General features: G+C 38.1%; 1 protein-coding gene across 6 annotated transcripts in view; it reads left to right on the top strand.

The window, feature by feature from the left end:
• Positions 1–16,835, top strand: part of NR3C2 (nuclear receptor subfamily 3 group C member 2) — a 383,963-nt gene that overhangs the window by 331,300 nt on the left and 35,828 nt on the right. For all 6 annotated transcript variants that reach the window (XM_043971516.1, XM_043971512.1, XM_043971511.1 and 3 more), the window contains exons 7-8: positions 2,140–2,270; positions 7,150–7,307. In XM_043971516.1, coding sequence (XP_043827451.1) covers positions 2,140–2,270; positions 7,150–7,307 — 289 coding nt within the window. The remainder of the gene's footprint in view (positions 1–2,139; positions 2,271–7,149; positions 7,308–16,835) is intronic.

Here is a 16,835-nt window from a genome sequence, read left to right as displayed (position 1 = left end):
CACACACACGCGCATCAGCAAAAGTGAACACAGTATTTCCAAAGTATAAAATGACAGATTTAGAAATGAATATCATTTGTGGGGGGAACACCAGTGTTGGTCATTCAGCAGCAGAGAGTTGCCTTTAGTCTTTTTCAGACCCACTACTCTCTTTAATAGGCAGATGTCTTGCTACACTGATCTCTCAATTTCTTTATAATATAGACCATAAATCTGCTGTGGTCATAGATTGAGTTTTATTTTTTATAAAGTGCACCATAAAATTTTACCTGTTTTCCAGAATTCAATTTAGATCATCTAGTCCCAGACTTCTTAACTTGGACTTTTTGAGCTTGTTTGAGAGAAAGAGAGACACAGGCTGACAGAGATCTCAGTATGATCATATTCCGTTATTAATCCTGTGTCTTTTATTTTACACATTTAAAACCATTATTCTGAGAAGTCTATATGTTTCACCACAGAGCCAGAAGGATTTATATTATAGAAGAGGTTAAAAATGCCTGCTCTAGTTCAACTCTGTCTTTTTATATATGAGAAAAATAAGAACAGGGATGTGAAGTGATTTCTACAGGATGTCACAGCTTCTTGGAGTACTTAACACAGATCTCCTGATTCCTTACTACCCCACTGACTACTATACATTGCTCCTTTCCTTGCTGTCAGCATCTTTTTACCTTATTCTGCCATTCACCGTGGAAATTTGGGTCATTAAAGGAATTAGAGAGCTATTAAATATAAATAACAAGGAACAGACTGTTTGAAATCAAGGGCCTCTAAATCCATGCTAACCAATAAACAAACACCGACCACATCTGGCATTTTTCTCGTTTGGAGATTACAGCAAAATAGCCACTGCCCTTAGAAAGCTTACAGTTTAACAAGGCTGACAGCGAGCATATATTTAGATTAGTACAAGAACCTTAGAGGGGAATCCCTGGCAGATGGCTGAGGGAAAGGGAGAGCTAGGAAGTGTAAGGGGAAAGGGAATATATCCTAAGCTTGGCAAACAGCCAAGGCAAAGCCATGGAGATGGGAGTGGGAGTGTTGTGTGGAGAGAACAGGAAGAAGGCTAGTTTGGCTGCACTATTGAGTTCAGAAAGGGTAGTAGTGTTTGATAAGACTGGAGAAGAAAAATGTGGTCTAGCTGTGAAGAACTTTAAGTGACAAATGTATAAACAGAAAAGTTTATATTGGATTCTAGCATTAACACTTGAGTTGATATGATGGCCAAGGGATTTGCAATGCATAATCAGACCTACACTTTAGGAAAATCTCTGCTGTGTGAAGGATGAATTGGATTGGACAGAGAATTGAGGCAAGGAAACCAATTAGGAGATTATATTGCAGGACTTTAAATGAGAGGTGTTAAGGGCATGAATTTGAACAAAGATAAATAACTTTGTGGAGATGTTGCAGTGGTGGAAATGACTTGTGAGAAATGTTATAGAGGAAGAAATGAAAAGATTTGGCAACTGACTGGATATGTGGTGTATTTGAAATTGAGGAACGGAAGGTAACACAGGTTGTGATTCTGGGTGATTTAACATGTTGGTGCTCTCATCAGGAAGAGGCAAGTTTGGAAAAAGGAAAACCAGGTCAGTTTTGGACATGTCTGTATACATCCAACTCAAAATACCAACTGGACCATTGTTGTTTCAGGCCTAGATTGCAGAAAAGAGATTTTACTATTTAGTTTGATCCAAAATATGGGACGGAGGCCCACTCTATATCATGTGTAACTTGTTGCAATTACCCCTACATTACAATCCTACAAGACCTTCATCTAAGTAGCCCAATCCCGATTGTTAATGAGAACCCAAACAGGTTAATATTACTTGAGAGAAACTAAAATAATGGCATTAGTTGAGGAAAATCATTTTGGAAGCTCTGGTGCTGTCCTGGGGCTTTGTAATGGATGTCACCACCATTTTTGTCTTTAAAAGAGAGATAGCAAAAGATTTTCTCTTAAACAGTGTCTCTCCTGTCAGCAAAAGATTCATCTGCTCTCTATTGAGATGGGAAGAAAAACTCTGACTCAGATCTCATTTATGACATTATCTTGGCCAGTTATATTTTGGCTTGCTGTTCTGGGTTTATAATGAAACTACATTCTCAAGCCTTTTTTTTTCTCTTTTGCAGAGAGAAGATGCGTCAGTCTGCCATGTATGAACTGTGCCAAGGGATGCACCAAATCAGCCTTCAGTTTGTTCGTCTACAGCTTACTTTTGAAGAGTATACCATCATGAAAGTTTTGCTGCTCCTGAGCACAAGTAAATTCATGTCCATGCCTGGACTTTTTCTCCATTTCTTTTTACCTTTACTTGGATACACTGTTCTAATCGCTTACAAGAATAAGGTGGGAAAAGGTTTGATTTTTGCCAGGATTCAGTTACTCTTACTGGGTTGTTTAACTTGAGTAGGATGGAATAAAATTTATGAATTAAGCATTTCCCTTCATTAATTTTTTTAAAAGCTAAAAGTATAAAGAGGCAAATGAGAGGCAGCATGTAGTAGGAAGGGAAGGGAATAGAGAGGTTGTGAACCAGGTGACTTATTATTATGGTACCCTCAACAAAAATATGGAAATTTAGAAGAAGGATAATGAGGACAGTTTAGGATTGAGATCTGTATGATACATCCAACTCAAAACTTCCATTGGTCCATTGTTGTTGCTGGACTAGAGTCAGGACTGTTCAATCCAAAATATAGGGCTTACCCTCACTCTGTCTCACCTGTAACTTGTTTCAACTGTCCCAATATTCCAAATCTACAGACCATATTATTAGCTAAGTCACTACCTCTGTAACCTTAGAGCATTCACTTCCCTCTGAACCTTAGTTTTTTCATCTGTAAAATGGACGGTTGGACTTAATCAGTGGTTCTCTAGGTGTGGTCTACTTAGGAGTCCCTGAGACCCCCTCACGGGGATCAGTGGATAGAATCCTGGGCCTGGAGTCAGGAAGACCTGAGTTCAAATGCAGGCTGATTCACTAATTAGCTTTGTGACTCTGGACAAGTCACTTAAAACTCTATTTGCCTGGGAGCAGCTAGGTGGTGCAGTGGATAAAGCGCCGGCCCTGGATTCAGGAGTACCTGAGTTCAGATCCGGCCTCAGACACTTGACACTTGCTAGCTGTGTGACCCTGGGCAAGTCACTTAACCCCCATTGCCCGGGCAAAAAAACAAAAACAAAACAAAAAAACAAACAAACAAACAAAACCCCACCTCTATTTGCCTAAATCCCCTGGAGAAAGAAATGACAAACTGCTCCAGTATCTTTGGCAAGAAAACCCCATGGCCAACACTGGCATGCTATGGTCTACAGGGTCACAAAAAGTCAGACACAACTGAACAACAATGAGGTCAAAACTATTATCATAATACTAAGGCATTATTTATCTATTAAAATACTCCTCCCTTTTCCAATTACATAACTGTGTGAGGCCAGATTTTCTTCATACGCTTCAGCCAAAATGACATATCACAACAGATTAAATGAAGAAGCAGATAGGAGAATCCAGCTGTCTTCTATTAAGCCAGACATTAAAGAAATTTGCAAAAATATGTAAAAAGTGCCACTCTTTTCATTTTTTGTTTTGGAAAATAGAGTTATTTTCATTAAAAATATGTTATTGTTAACATGTGATGGAGTTATTTTTAATGAATCAATAAATATTTTAGATTTGTCAGGGTTTTTTTAATTTTTTTTTTTTTTTTTGCTGGGCAATGGGGGTTAAGTGACTTGCCCAGGGTCACACAGCTAGTAAGTCAAGTGTCTGAGGCCGGATTTGAACTCAGGTACTCCTGAATCCAAGGCCGGTTCTTTATCCACTGCGCCACCTAGCCGCCCCTAGATTTGTCAGTTTTAACTTGTAATATGGTAAATCTTGAGAGAAATAACCCACATTAACAAGAGTTTAGTGTTCCTCAATTACTTTTAAGATTATAAAAGGGTCCCCAAACCAAAAAGTTTGAAAATCACTGGACTAAATGAACAATAAGGTCTCTTTTATAGACTTAGAGTAAAAAGGCACCCTAGGAGGTCATCTAGTCCAAACCTCTCATTTTACAGATGAAGAGAAAGAGTTTCAAAGAGCAAGTGATTTGCCCAAGGTCACAGTAAGTGAACAGTCATCATTCAAACTCAGGTCCTCTGATTCAAAATCTAGCCCTTTCTCATTTCTCCATGCTTGAACTCCACTCCTTGCATGATCTTCCATGTCAGGCTCAAGGACAAATAGTCTAACTTCTACAATCAAATCTCTTGTTATGTAGACTCTACTTGGTAACGCAGTAATTTTGTGGACTTTTTTACTTTTAGCCCTGATGAGAGTTTAAGATTAGGCCTTCCCAGTTACTGCCCTACCCACCCACACACACACATTTAGCCTGGCATCATCTTCCACCTTCCTGATCCATTGATTCATTTCTGTTTTAACCTCCAATAATAAGGAAGGTTTTGGAAAAATATGCCAACATTATGAATTAATCGAATTTTAAGTAAATTCCAGTGTATGCGGTGTCTCTATTCCTTGACCTAGATTCTTTAGTCTAAGTGAGTCATTGAGTGCTACTTTCTCATATACATTAATTCAGTCAGGAAGAGACAGTGCTATCATTATGGTGCCTACTATATTTTTTTTCTTTTTTCAATATTTAAGAACCACAGTTTTTAGATAAAGAAAAGCAAATGGCATTAAGTTTCACTAAGTTTCTCATAATAATAACCTTTAGGAGAAAGCATGAGATATTTCCCTCTGATTTGGGGGTACTGAAATCACATACCTGCTAGGGAGTGTAAAATATACTTAGGAGCATTTTATTGATGATGACATCATTTTGCTTCTTCTGCATGTAGAAGAAAGTAGATATTACATCTCAATTTTTTCTTCTCTGCTCTTCTCCAGCCCATAGATTTCTGGAAGATTTCCAGAAGCAAGCCCTGCTGCATTTAATAAGTAAAATCAGAACTCTGGGCTGACGTCCAAAATGTGATGTTTTGCTTAAGTCCTCTTTATTTATGGGTTTATTTCAATTTTTGGAAAAATCTGGCTGAGAAATAGGATACATTTTAGTTTTAGTAATATAAAATAAAAGTAATAATGGGGGTGGGAGGAAGACCAGACCTGTGATTTCATGGGCAAAGGTAATTCGCAGTAAGGGAACTCTCTTTTTCAATGCAGATCAGCACCTGCCCTGCAACTCATAGTTAAAAAGAGTTGCCTGAGACCCAAGTGACCTGCCCAAGGGTCACTCAGCCAGAATGTATCAGAGGTAGGACTCAAGTCCAGAGCTTCCAGAGACTGAATACTCTTCCCAGTACACTATACAGCCTCTCATAAGTAATAATACTTGGCATAAAGTTTAATAACTTCAGGATCTGGGTAAGACAACCATCAAAAATCTAAAGGTTTAAGAGGAATGCCCAATTTGATCTAAGCAGATTTACCATGCACCTAAAAGAACTGTACTGAGGCCTATGGTAAAAATGTAAGGTTTTCCTCCCTCACTCCAAATAATGTTCCGTTTAATGTACTCTGAAGGAGAGCTGTAGAGTTCCTTAGTGGAATTTTATAATATGAAGAAATAAGCCTCAGTCTGGACATGTGTGATTTAGACCTAAAGATTCTTTTTATATGAGTATTTGATTTGTGCAACTTTCCATTGCTCTTCGGAAGGTTGGACCTAATTTTAGAATTCTGGATAGAAATTGAATTTACAGTTTGAGTCAGCCAACATCCTCCATTATTACTCTTCGGTAGTAACTACAAAACTGATGGATATGTTGTTAACAAATGCTTGTTGACTGAACAACTTAAAGAAATAGAGAATTTATTTTTTAAAGTATGAATTTTTATGACAAGGTTTTTAAAATATTGATCATGAGTCCTTCACCAGCATGGGCAGATGCTATTAAAGGATTTCTCCACACTTTCCCCCCTCCCCCTCATTGGTAGAATATGGATAAACCTGAACCAAGAATCAAAAGCATCATCTTTTTACATCCAGGAACGGAATAATTAACGGTCTCAGAAATCTTTTTGGCAGTAGAATGCCCATATCATCAGAATACTGATTTTATTTGGAAATTTCATGGTATGCCTGACCATCAACATCACATGTCTGCTCAAAAAATGTGCCCAGTCTTTAGCATATATTTGATAATACAAGTGAACTTGTAAAGGGTTCTTCAAAATTGAATTGTCGATGCATGAGTATAAATCCATAGTTTGAACCACTTTTAAAACTCAGAACCTAAGCCAAACGATATCATGAAAACAAATCACTCTTAAAATGAGGCATTTCACTTTTAATACAAAGAACTGTATAAAAATAAACAAAACCTACTATGTTCTGAACCTTGACAAAGATGTACTATTCTATCCTGTTTAATTTTCTTGAATCATTACATTTTGCCTTAGGAAAAATACCTTCTGAGCAACTCCTTCATCCCCTCAAACCCTCTTTCTGTGACTCATGAATTTACCTGTTGCCAGTTCATAAGACTGTTAGGATGTGTCTTTGTAAGAGATTGCAGCACACACCCACACATCGTGGGATCAATCACTGAACAGAGAGGGGATGCTCTGGGAATCCACGCTCATCCCAGCCATAATAAAAGTTGTATCTCTTGGAGATGTGGTTTGTTAGGTCAACTAGAATTTTTCTTAACCTCTGAAGTATTGGCATGATTAAGTAGCAAGGATTTGAAAATTTCCTTTAAGGTAAAGAATAATATTGTGATTTAGTATGTGCTCTTGTATATCATTTACAATTGCCAGCATGTGAATCTTTTTTTTTTTTTTTTTTTTTTGCGGGGCAATGGGGGTTAAGTGACTTGCCCAGGGTCACACAGCTAGCTAGTAAGTGTCAAGAGTCTGAGGCTGGATTTGAACTCAGGTACTCCTGAATCCAGGGCCAGTACTTTATCCACTGCGCCACCTAGCTGCCCCCTAGCATGTGAATCTTTAAGTATCTAATTATGTTTATTCTTCAATGTCATTCATAATGTTCAATATTCTTCTAAAAATGATGCCCAGAGATTTTAGAGTATTTGTTTCTATTAATTAATGTTTCATATACATTAACTTGTTAAATTATAAATATATATAGTGTGATGTTTTATTATATCCGTGTTTTTCAACACAGTTCCCAAGGATGGCCTCAAAAGCCAAGTTGCATTTGAAGAAATGAGGACAAATTACATCAAAGAGTTGCGGAAAATGGTAACAAAATGTCCAAGCAACTCTGGGCAAAGCTGGCAAAGATTCTATCAGCTGACTAAGCTACTGGACTCCATGCATGATGTAAGTGTAGATCATTAATTGGCTTTTAAAACAACACTGTAGTAATGATCTGTTAGTGCTATATTAAAAATTAGGAGACATTTGAATAGCTTGTAGAAGAAATTAAATTTAAATTTTTTCATGTAAGAATAGACCTTTTCAGAAGTGCTAAATGCTGATTAAGAAATTTTCATTTCAATAAATTTGAGGAAGGAATAAATCCACATTGACGGCAGTGGGTGCGGTTTTGTTCTCCTTAGAACAAGATCAGAGAACGCTCCACAGTGTTCAGACTCACAGAGTGCCCTTGGTCATGGTCCTCCTTCACATTTGCTACAGGTGTTGGATCAAATTTCACATTTTTTATTTGAAATTTAGGGAGTATTTTGTTAATAAAATGTTTGCTTTAACATTGAATAAATAGTTGATGCTCTGGCAACTGTTAATCTTATAACTCAATCTTTAAAAAAACATTGTTAATGGTTTGGAGCCAATTTATATCACCTCTTTTTTTTTCTTTTTTTTGGGGGGGCCAGATTTTGAATCCTATGTTCGCTTGCTATAGTGACCGCTTTCTTTGTCTTCTGGAGGTGGGAAGGTTCCTTTATGATATCACATCTGCTGGTGTCAGGGGTTTTATTTTTATTTTTCCTGAATGTCTGAATATGAGTTGAGATAATCCACTTGGTATGACAGAGGTGGCATTAAAGATAAGATTTTTGTTTTACTTTATGTGCCAATCCTTAGCTTGTGACTTTTAAAAATTGTGTACAGATATACTCATTTCATCTTTCTTATTGGGGAAGTCTTAGAATCTTGGTTTTTTTACATTTCATTTCAACTCTGTTAACAAGCTGAAGTCTGTTTATATTCTTTGCATCGAGAATTTTTTCCTGGATATTTTTGTGTTCTTGAAAACGTTGATAAGCTTGATGAGAGGCATGGAGGAATATCACCAATAGTATTTCCTTTAGAAAGCAGTTTTCCTTTTCTTTGTGCCAGGGAGATGACTTGAGTGAGTAGTGCAGAGCATCGTGAAATAAAACAACGTCATCTCAAGAGGTTTATGCCAGACATTCAAGGGTACTTCATGGAGATCTTGGCTTCCTCTCAGCTTAGTACATGACATGATCACAATGCCAGAAATATGTATTCTACAATAAAAAGTTTAATAATTATTTGGTGGCTTATTTTCTAGAGAATATGATTTAGTGCAGGATTTTATGGCTGGATGATGGCAAACAGCTTTCTGGAAGAAAATAAATTTTTCTCTCCGTGGCACATTTTTTGTGTTCATATAAAAGTTAATAAAGGGGACGGGGGGTAGTGTTGTTCAGCCAGAATGATGCTTAAACAATAGATGGTCTAGTTATAGGAATTTTCTTATTGTGGATGTTGCTATAACTCCTTTTAACGTATCTCAGGATGAGTTCATTGTTTAAAAAAAAATGATTCTTTCTTAGTGTTGGCACAAAGCTAAGCTACATATTTCCAGCTAAATATGCCTATGTTCTCAGAGCCAATTAATATATTAATACATGATATACAACAGAGCCATTTTGCATTTAATTAAACTAATCACAGGAATTGAGAATTGTAGTTCTCTCCTGGACCCCAATTCATGGAGAATTCGTGTATATGTGAATCAGCATGTTTGTTAAGAGAGCTATCTCATTTCCAAATCCAAGTCATTTTAGGAAAACAAAAATACATTTGGTCTTCTAAGTAACCCAATGGCATCTTGAGTCTTCTATTTATAGTCTTACTACAGACAGAATATAGAGAAATACAGTGTAAGCCTACAGGAGCTTCTCAGAGGATTCTGCTTACTCAGTGTTGTAACTGCTTACAGCTCTGGAATAAAGCAGTAAATCAGCTTATGTGGAATTGTCTTTGTGGAAGCTTGGTGCTACACCACATGAAAAGTTCCTTGAGTAGAGAACAAGGTTCTTCCTAAATAACATCCATGCCTTGAGAAAGAAATATATGGTTTCTAGTTGTGTCTGCACACGTGAAGTTTGGTGCTTTCATCCCCTTTTCCAAATAGTAAGCATCTATGTGTGCAGAAAAATGCCCGAGAGAACACAAGTAGAGTTCTCAGAAAGCCCAGGTTAAGGGTTTGATTGTCACAGCATCTCAAAACTTTGGCAAATAAAACAGGAGACTCAGAGTCTGAGAAACCTCAGGTTTGCATATGGCCGTAGAATCCAGCTGGGCAGTTATAAATAAATCATTTAACCTCTCTCAGCCTCAGTTTCTTCATCTGTAAAACTGGTGTAATACCCCCTGAAGTAGCTGTCTCAGTGTTGTCGAGAGGCCTGAGACACTCTATACAAGGGACTTTTCTAGTCTGTCAGCCATTACAGAACCTCTGAGTATCCATCCTTTTTTCCCGAAATATCAAAAGCAGAAAACAGTTGTTCTCAGAAGTGTGGCATAATCTGTGTATCATGTATGAAACATTATAAATCTTAGTTTGCTAAAAATATATCTGACACACAGTTACCATTTTCTAACTCTAGGGATGAGATTTTATTTTTCATGGCTATAAAAATCACGTTTCTTATGAGTCCATTACCTGCTTTTATTTGTTCACAGAAGGCAGGGTCTATTTCTTTTTATATGCTCTGTTGAGTGGCTAGCATAGTTATTAAACATGAAATGATAATAGGGTTGTATGTGGTGTTTAGGGAGGACTAATGCCTTTGGTGTGAAGGCTTATCAAAACCTTTTCAGGTCTGCTCATTCACTTTTGGTGTTCACCTGATTCATCCAATTCTCACCTGTGGCTCCAAGAAGCCATATAGTATGTGCAAGTTTGGAGTTAAAGTGTCTTGGTAGACAGGCTAAGCAAGGTTGAGGGTAACCAATAGGCCTCAAACCTGTCAGTGAGTTAGGAGAATGTCTCCCCCGAATGTGTTGAGACTTCCTCCACAGAATGGATGGATGAGAACAGTTTGTTCCAATGGCCAGAAGGCAAGCTGAAGCAGGCACTGTGGAGCCAAGGTCATCCGCCGCATCCCTGGCCTTTGCCGGTTGTCCTACCTTTTGTCTTCTTGCCTCTGGACTTGGATGACTCTAGAAGAGAGAGTGAGGCTGATGGCTTCGGGCAGCTCTGCCTCACTTCAGTCCAGTCAATGAGCAAGTTGAAACATCACCCTGTGATGTCATGGGTCTTCTTGAAAAATGAAGGATAAACAACATCAAGTGAAAATAAATACAAATAATAATAATACTGAGGCCAAATTGTCCCTGTTCCTGCTATCATGGTTTGCCCCCAGAATCATGCCCTTATATTTGAATTTGTTTCAGTAAGATAGATGACAAAAACTACTACATATGTAGCACTGGACCAAAAAGAAATAGATGACGCGGCCCCCTGTCCTCAAAGAGCTTCAACTCATGTTGGAGAGACAGTATTATGGAGAATAAAGTATAATGGAGACCAATCCAAGAAAGGCAGAAGAATATGATCGGGTCCCAGCCTTCCAGCGATTGTGTATTCAGGCAGTATCTTCGGGCCGACATGTAGTCTGTCTCCTCCTAGGCAGCCTCCTAGAGGTAGCATGACTAGCCCAGGATCACACAGCTAGTCTTTGGCGCAAAGAAGGACCTTCTCCTCTATCGCTTTGCCTGTTGTAGACATGTGGAGGGAGAGACAAGCTGCTTGTTTTCCGTTGGGCTGTGTTACGCTGGTGATCAGAAAACGAGCATCCAGGAACATTAGAAACAGATGCTAGCCAATGCTTCATTCGGATCTTTCCTGACATCTTCTGGAATGTGTTGTTTCGTGTGGGGGAGGGAGCCTACATCTTGAAGTCAGCAAAAACTTGGTTTTGTATGAAAGTTAAGTGCATGTTTAGCAATTCTCAAAACAAAATTTTAAGTCAGCCTCAACACAACTGATTCTGAACAGATTTTCGTTCTGAGGGATTTGGTTTCAGCATGTTATCATTCAGTTCTGTTAGCCTGCCCTGAGGCTGCAGGGCAACAGCCACCAGCCCCTGACGCTGGACTCAGTTGCCATTTTCTGCCTGACTGAGAGGATCTTCTTGCTGAATAATTGCTTTCTGCAGGTTTCTGAAGGCAGTACTTAACAACCGAAATGGGTTTTTCCATAGGCTGGAATCTCTGAGTCAGGATGTCATTTCAGTGAGGGGGTGGGGTGAAACTAGAACTGTGAAGTATAGAACATCTGGTCATACTGTGGATACTATAGGAGTGCACAGGAAAGAGTTACGCACTTATATGGAGACAATGAAGTTTTAAGTTTCAGTGATACAATTAGCAAACAGTAGAGTCATTCAGGGTTTATGCTGTAAGCAAGCCAGAGCCTTTATTCAATTATTGGAATTTCTCATTTGCTCATTTGGTTAATGGTTTCTCATGAAGTTGTGGCTTTCATCATGATGATTTTAATTATGATTATACTGCAGGTAGACTTGAGATGAGTCACAAGCCTACTTTAAGAACTTTCTGCTGCATACCAAATGATAAAAAATTTAAGTCACAAGTTTGGCTCATCCCTGCCTTGTAGCAATCAGTCTATTTAGTTTAAGTGTGATTCGGTGGTCACGTACAACCATTCTGGAAAGCAGTTTAGAATTGTGCAAATAAAGTTACTAATATGTCCACAGCCTTCGACCCATAGATTCCACTCCTATACCTATAACCCAACACGATCACTGACAGAAAAAAAAAAGTTTCATATACACTAAAATATTTAAAATTCTTTTTGTAGTAGCAAAGAACTGGAAACAAAGTATATGCCCAATGATTGCAGAATGGTTAAATAAATTGTGGTACTTGAATGTAAGGGAAAGGGAATGATACTGTGCTGTGGGAAACAGTGAACATGATAAACACAAAGAAATGGGAAAATGTCCATAAAGTGATACAAAGTGAAATAAACAGAGTCAGGAAAGCAACATACACAGACACTACAGCAACATACACAGACACTACGGCAATATACATGGAAGGAGCTATCAAAAACCATAAAAATTAATTTTGCAAAACTACTAATTGCATATTTGACCCCAGAGAAGAAATATGAGACTACCACCTTCCCCTACTCCTTTGCAGAGGTGGGTAGGAGGTAGAGAGATCCATGGATGTGAAACATTGCCTATAACATCTTACTTTGGTGCTCTGTTAATGTTTTGCTGAATTTTTTAACTTCTTCCTCTTTTTATTTTTTTAAATGTTTTTGTCCAAAGGAATGGTTCTCTTAGAAGTTGGGGGTAGGAAGAAGAAGGAAAATTTAGGTGATGTAAAAAAACCTGAAAACAATCAATAAAAATCTATTTTTAAGGGGAAGCTAAGTGGCACAGTGGATAGAGCACCGGCCCTGGAATCAGGAAGACCTGAGTTCAAATCCAGCCTCAGACACTTGACATGTACTAACTGTGTGACCCTGGGCAAGTCACTTAACCCCAATTGCCTCACCCCCCAAAAAACAAAAAAATCTATTTTTAAAGTTAAAAAAATTATTTTAAAAAGATGTGATTCAATTTCAACTCCTCTAAAGTTATTTTTTAAGTCTTTTGGTTGAGATGCAGGGTCATCTTGGAAATATTGCCTTTTAACTGAGTTTTGGGAGGTCTATTCTCTGTGCATCTAAAAGTACCTCTGATCATAGGCCTTAAAACTGGAAAAGACTTTGGGAATTATGAAAGCCCCTTGAGGACAGGGACTGTGAATCCATGTCTGTGAATCCCCAGGGTCTGACAGTACCTTGTGAATAAACAGGAGGCACTTAATAAATCATTTAGGTTGAATTGATTCGGCACCCTTATTTTGCAGGTGAGGAAACTGAAATACAAAGAAATTAAATGAGTCAGACAAAATCATACAGACATTATGTAGAATAGCAAAAATTTGAATGCAGATTTTGAATTCAAGTCGGTTCTCTTCACCTCACCATGCTCCTTCCCCTCTGCACCATCCTGCCTCTCCGTCCTTGGACAGCACACATATAGTTCTCACTTTCAGGGACCTTACACTCCCAAATAATTATTGTTCACACTTTCACAGCTATGCTCTTTCTCCACAACAGCCCCATGAGGTTGGTAGTACAAATGCTATCCCCATTTTCAGATCTGGAAGCAAAGATTCCTAGAGGCCAAATGACTTGGCCAAGATGATGTGTAGAATAGAATCTGAATTTTACCTCAGAGGTTTTCACCCTATGCTATGCTTTCCTGATATCATTTAGTGTCAATAATCAGAAATAAATCTCCATTTTGCAAGTATAAAGCAGCAGAGTTAGTTATTTACAAAGAATAATTGACATAATTGAATACAAAAAAAGAAGGATCTAGTTCCTCTAGATCTTTTTATGAAGATTTTGTAAATCAGTCAAGTCTTCCCACATGGTAAATGCCAGGGTATTCTGAAATAGTTAAAATCCAACTGGGGATGTATGTAAGCCATTTTTTAATTAGGTAAGGGGATTAAATAATATTTTATGCATGTGAAAATGGCAGGTTGCCAGTTAGATGACAGCCACGAATGACTGATATGGTAAACTAAGAATTTTTGCTTAGGGAGGTTATCAGAGCCTGTCGTAAAAGTTGGCAAAACTGACTAAATTGGGTGGAGAGGAATTTCTCTCTCCTTTTATTGTTCAGCTAATATCAAAATAAGATTCTTTTGTTCTTTGTAATAAAATACCCAGGTCTGGCACCATCTCCTGTATGTAGGACAGTTCACGGTCATACTATCATTCAGATTCTGATGCACTGAATTGTTAACAGGGTTCCGTAATTTGTCCCCTTAAGAAAGAAATACAAGGTTTTTTAAACTTTTGAGTCATAGGAGGCACACATAACTTGAAGAAAATGTTCCTCTTCAAAAACATGGTGTATTGGGAAAAAATCAGGAGACTGGTTCAAGTCCTATCTGTACAACTAACTGGCTGACTAAATTTGGACAAGTCACTTCTTTCTGATCTCGGTTTTCTCATCTATAAAACAAAGGTGCTGAACAAAATGACCTTCTTGGATATCTAACATTTTAAGAGTCTACAGGGAAAGGAATTGAAACTTGAGAAGTCCCACGTGAGGAATCTCTATTTACCAATGCAGCTTAGTACCTTCTCTGCTATTTATCATTTTAAAGAGCTTTTTAAGACTCTGACTCCTTAACTCTACTTAATTGAGAAGTTAAGTGACTTACCCAGGGTCACAGAGCCGATATGTATCAGAGGCACAATTCATTCTATAATGGCTTCTAAATAAATGAATGAATGAATGAATGATTGTTGGCCAAGAGTCACACTTCTCTGGTTTGTGAAATGAGTGGTGCATTCATGGACACATTAATTATAGTAAAGCCCTTTGCACTCCAACGGTAGAGGTTGCATTGACATTTCTGTCAAAAAAACTTGTTTCAAAATGTTATCGTTTTAGAGAAATATGTGGGAAAGGGATTAGTTCTATGTCTTTGGGGTTTTTTCCCTAAAGAATATGTTGGAAAATCTGTTTGGCATTTAAAAATTATAAGCTGGGAATAGGGGGAAGCATTGGTTAGCAAGTTGCACTCTTCTAAACTATTAGATCAGTGGTTCTTATCATAGGGTTTGTGAATTTGTTGTTGTGTTTTTAATTGTATTTGAAAAACCTTATTAGCAAAAAAAGGAAAGAGAATATTAATAATTACTGACCCTGTGCCTATTCTATAAAATTCTTTTTATGCATCTCTGTATAAGCACCTGTCAAAAAAGCTAGCATTTGGTTTTGGGTTTTTTAACTGTATTTGAAAGTAATTTCTTTCTTCTATAATCCTATATATTTTATTTTATGCATTTGAATGCATTTTTTCTGAGAAGGGGATCCATAGACTTTACCAGATGACAAAGACATCCATATTGAAGGCATTGAGTGTAAATATATGAACACTTGGACCACAGTAGCTCTTCATACTTTACTTAGGTTGAGATAACTAGTACAATGGTCCAAACAGGGGATGTTGAACCTGTGACTCACCACAAAGCTACTTGTTATATTTTTCAAGTTATTTCAGTTGTCTTTACCAAACTGACAATTTGTCAGTGTCACTGTAGAATTAAACTACTAGACCTTTGGCCAAGTATTTCACCTTAACTGTATCTAGTGTTATCCAGCCATTTCTAACCCATTTTCATATCCTGGTCATTGCTAAATTGTTTTTCACTGTATATTTGGTGAAGAGTCAGTTTTAATAACCTGGCACTTCTTATAACAGAGATTATTTTTCAGTGACTCAGAGAGAGTATTGGAGTCCATCATCTCAGACATATGTTGTAAATATCCTCCAGTGTTACAGCAATAGCACAATCCTGAGCTACTAAAACTTGGGGTTTGGAGAGAATGGGTCTTGTGGCAGTGAAGGGAATAATCGCCAAAGGGTAACAAGAATAGCTCACATTCACACAGTGCTGTAGAAGCATCCGAGGGCTTTCCTCACAACAGGCTTACAGAGTATTAGTTCTATTTTATGAATGAGAGAACTGAAGCTCATAAAGGGTTACCTCTTATTGCCTAACTGCCAAGTCTATTGGCTTTTTTTCAGTCCTCACCTTTCTTTGCAGCCTTTGACGCTATCAGTCAGTATCTCCTCCTCTCTATTTGCTTATCACTGCTATCTGGTTCTCCTGCTTCTCAGTCTCCTTTGCTAGGTCTTCATCCATATCACTCCAGCTAACCATGGGTGTCCCCTACAGCTCTCTGTCTTGCATCCTATTTTCCTGATATACTTGTTCACTTGGTGATCTCATCCATTATAAAGGCCATGTTCAATAACCATCTCCCTGCAGATGATTCCCAGATAGAGCTTCACATCACCAACTACCTTTTATACATCTCAAGTCAAATGCTTTCAAAATAGAACTTATCATCTTGCTCCCCAATTCCTCTTCTCTTCCAAATTTCCCCATTACTGTTTTAGGCACCACCATCCTCTCACAGTCTCCCTTGCTCAAAACCTTTGTGTCTTCTTTTTTTTTTTAGTGAGGCAATTGGGGTTAAGTGACTTGCCCAGGGTCACACAGCTAGTAAGTGTTAAGTGTCTGAAGTTGGATTTGAACTCAGGTACTCCTGACTCCAGGGCCAGTGCTTTATCCCCTGCACCATCTAGCTGCCTCCCTTTGTGTCTTCTTTAACACCTCAATTGTACTCACTCCACACATCTAAGCCATTGACAAAATATTATCATTTCTACCCTCTTAACTTCTTCCATATATGTTCCTTTTTTCCACTCACACAGATACTACCCCAGTGAAGGCCCTTATTGCTTCTTGTCTAGACCATAGCAAAATAGCCTCCTGTTTGGTGTCCCTGTATCTTTCCTGTCTCCAATCTATCCTCCACCCAGTTGCCAAAGCAATTTTTTAAAGCATTGGTCTGCTTCTCTGTCTCTGTCTCTGTCTCTCTCACTCACACACTCACACTCACACAAACTCGAGTGTCTCCCTATTACCTCTAGAATAAAAAATAAATCCCACTGGCTTAAGGGGCAACTAGGTGGTGCAGTGAATAGAGCACTGGGCTTCTAATCAGGAAGACTCCT

The sequence above is a fragment of the Dromiciops gliroides genome, chromosome 6, assembly GCF_019393635.1.
Source record: "Dromiciops gliroides isolate mDroGli1 chromosome 6, mDroGli1.pri, whole genome shotgun sequence".
Classification (NCBI taxonomy): domain Eukaryota; kingdom Metazoa; phylum Chordata; class Mammalia; order Microbiotheria; family Microbiotheriidae; genus Dromiciops; species Dromiciops gliroides.
Note: the sequence above shows the minus strand (reverse complement) of the source record. Positions and strands in the feature narration are given on the sequence as shown.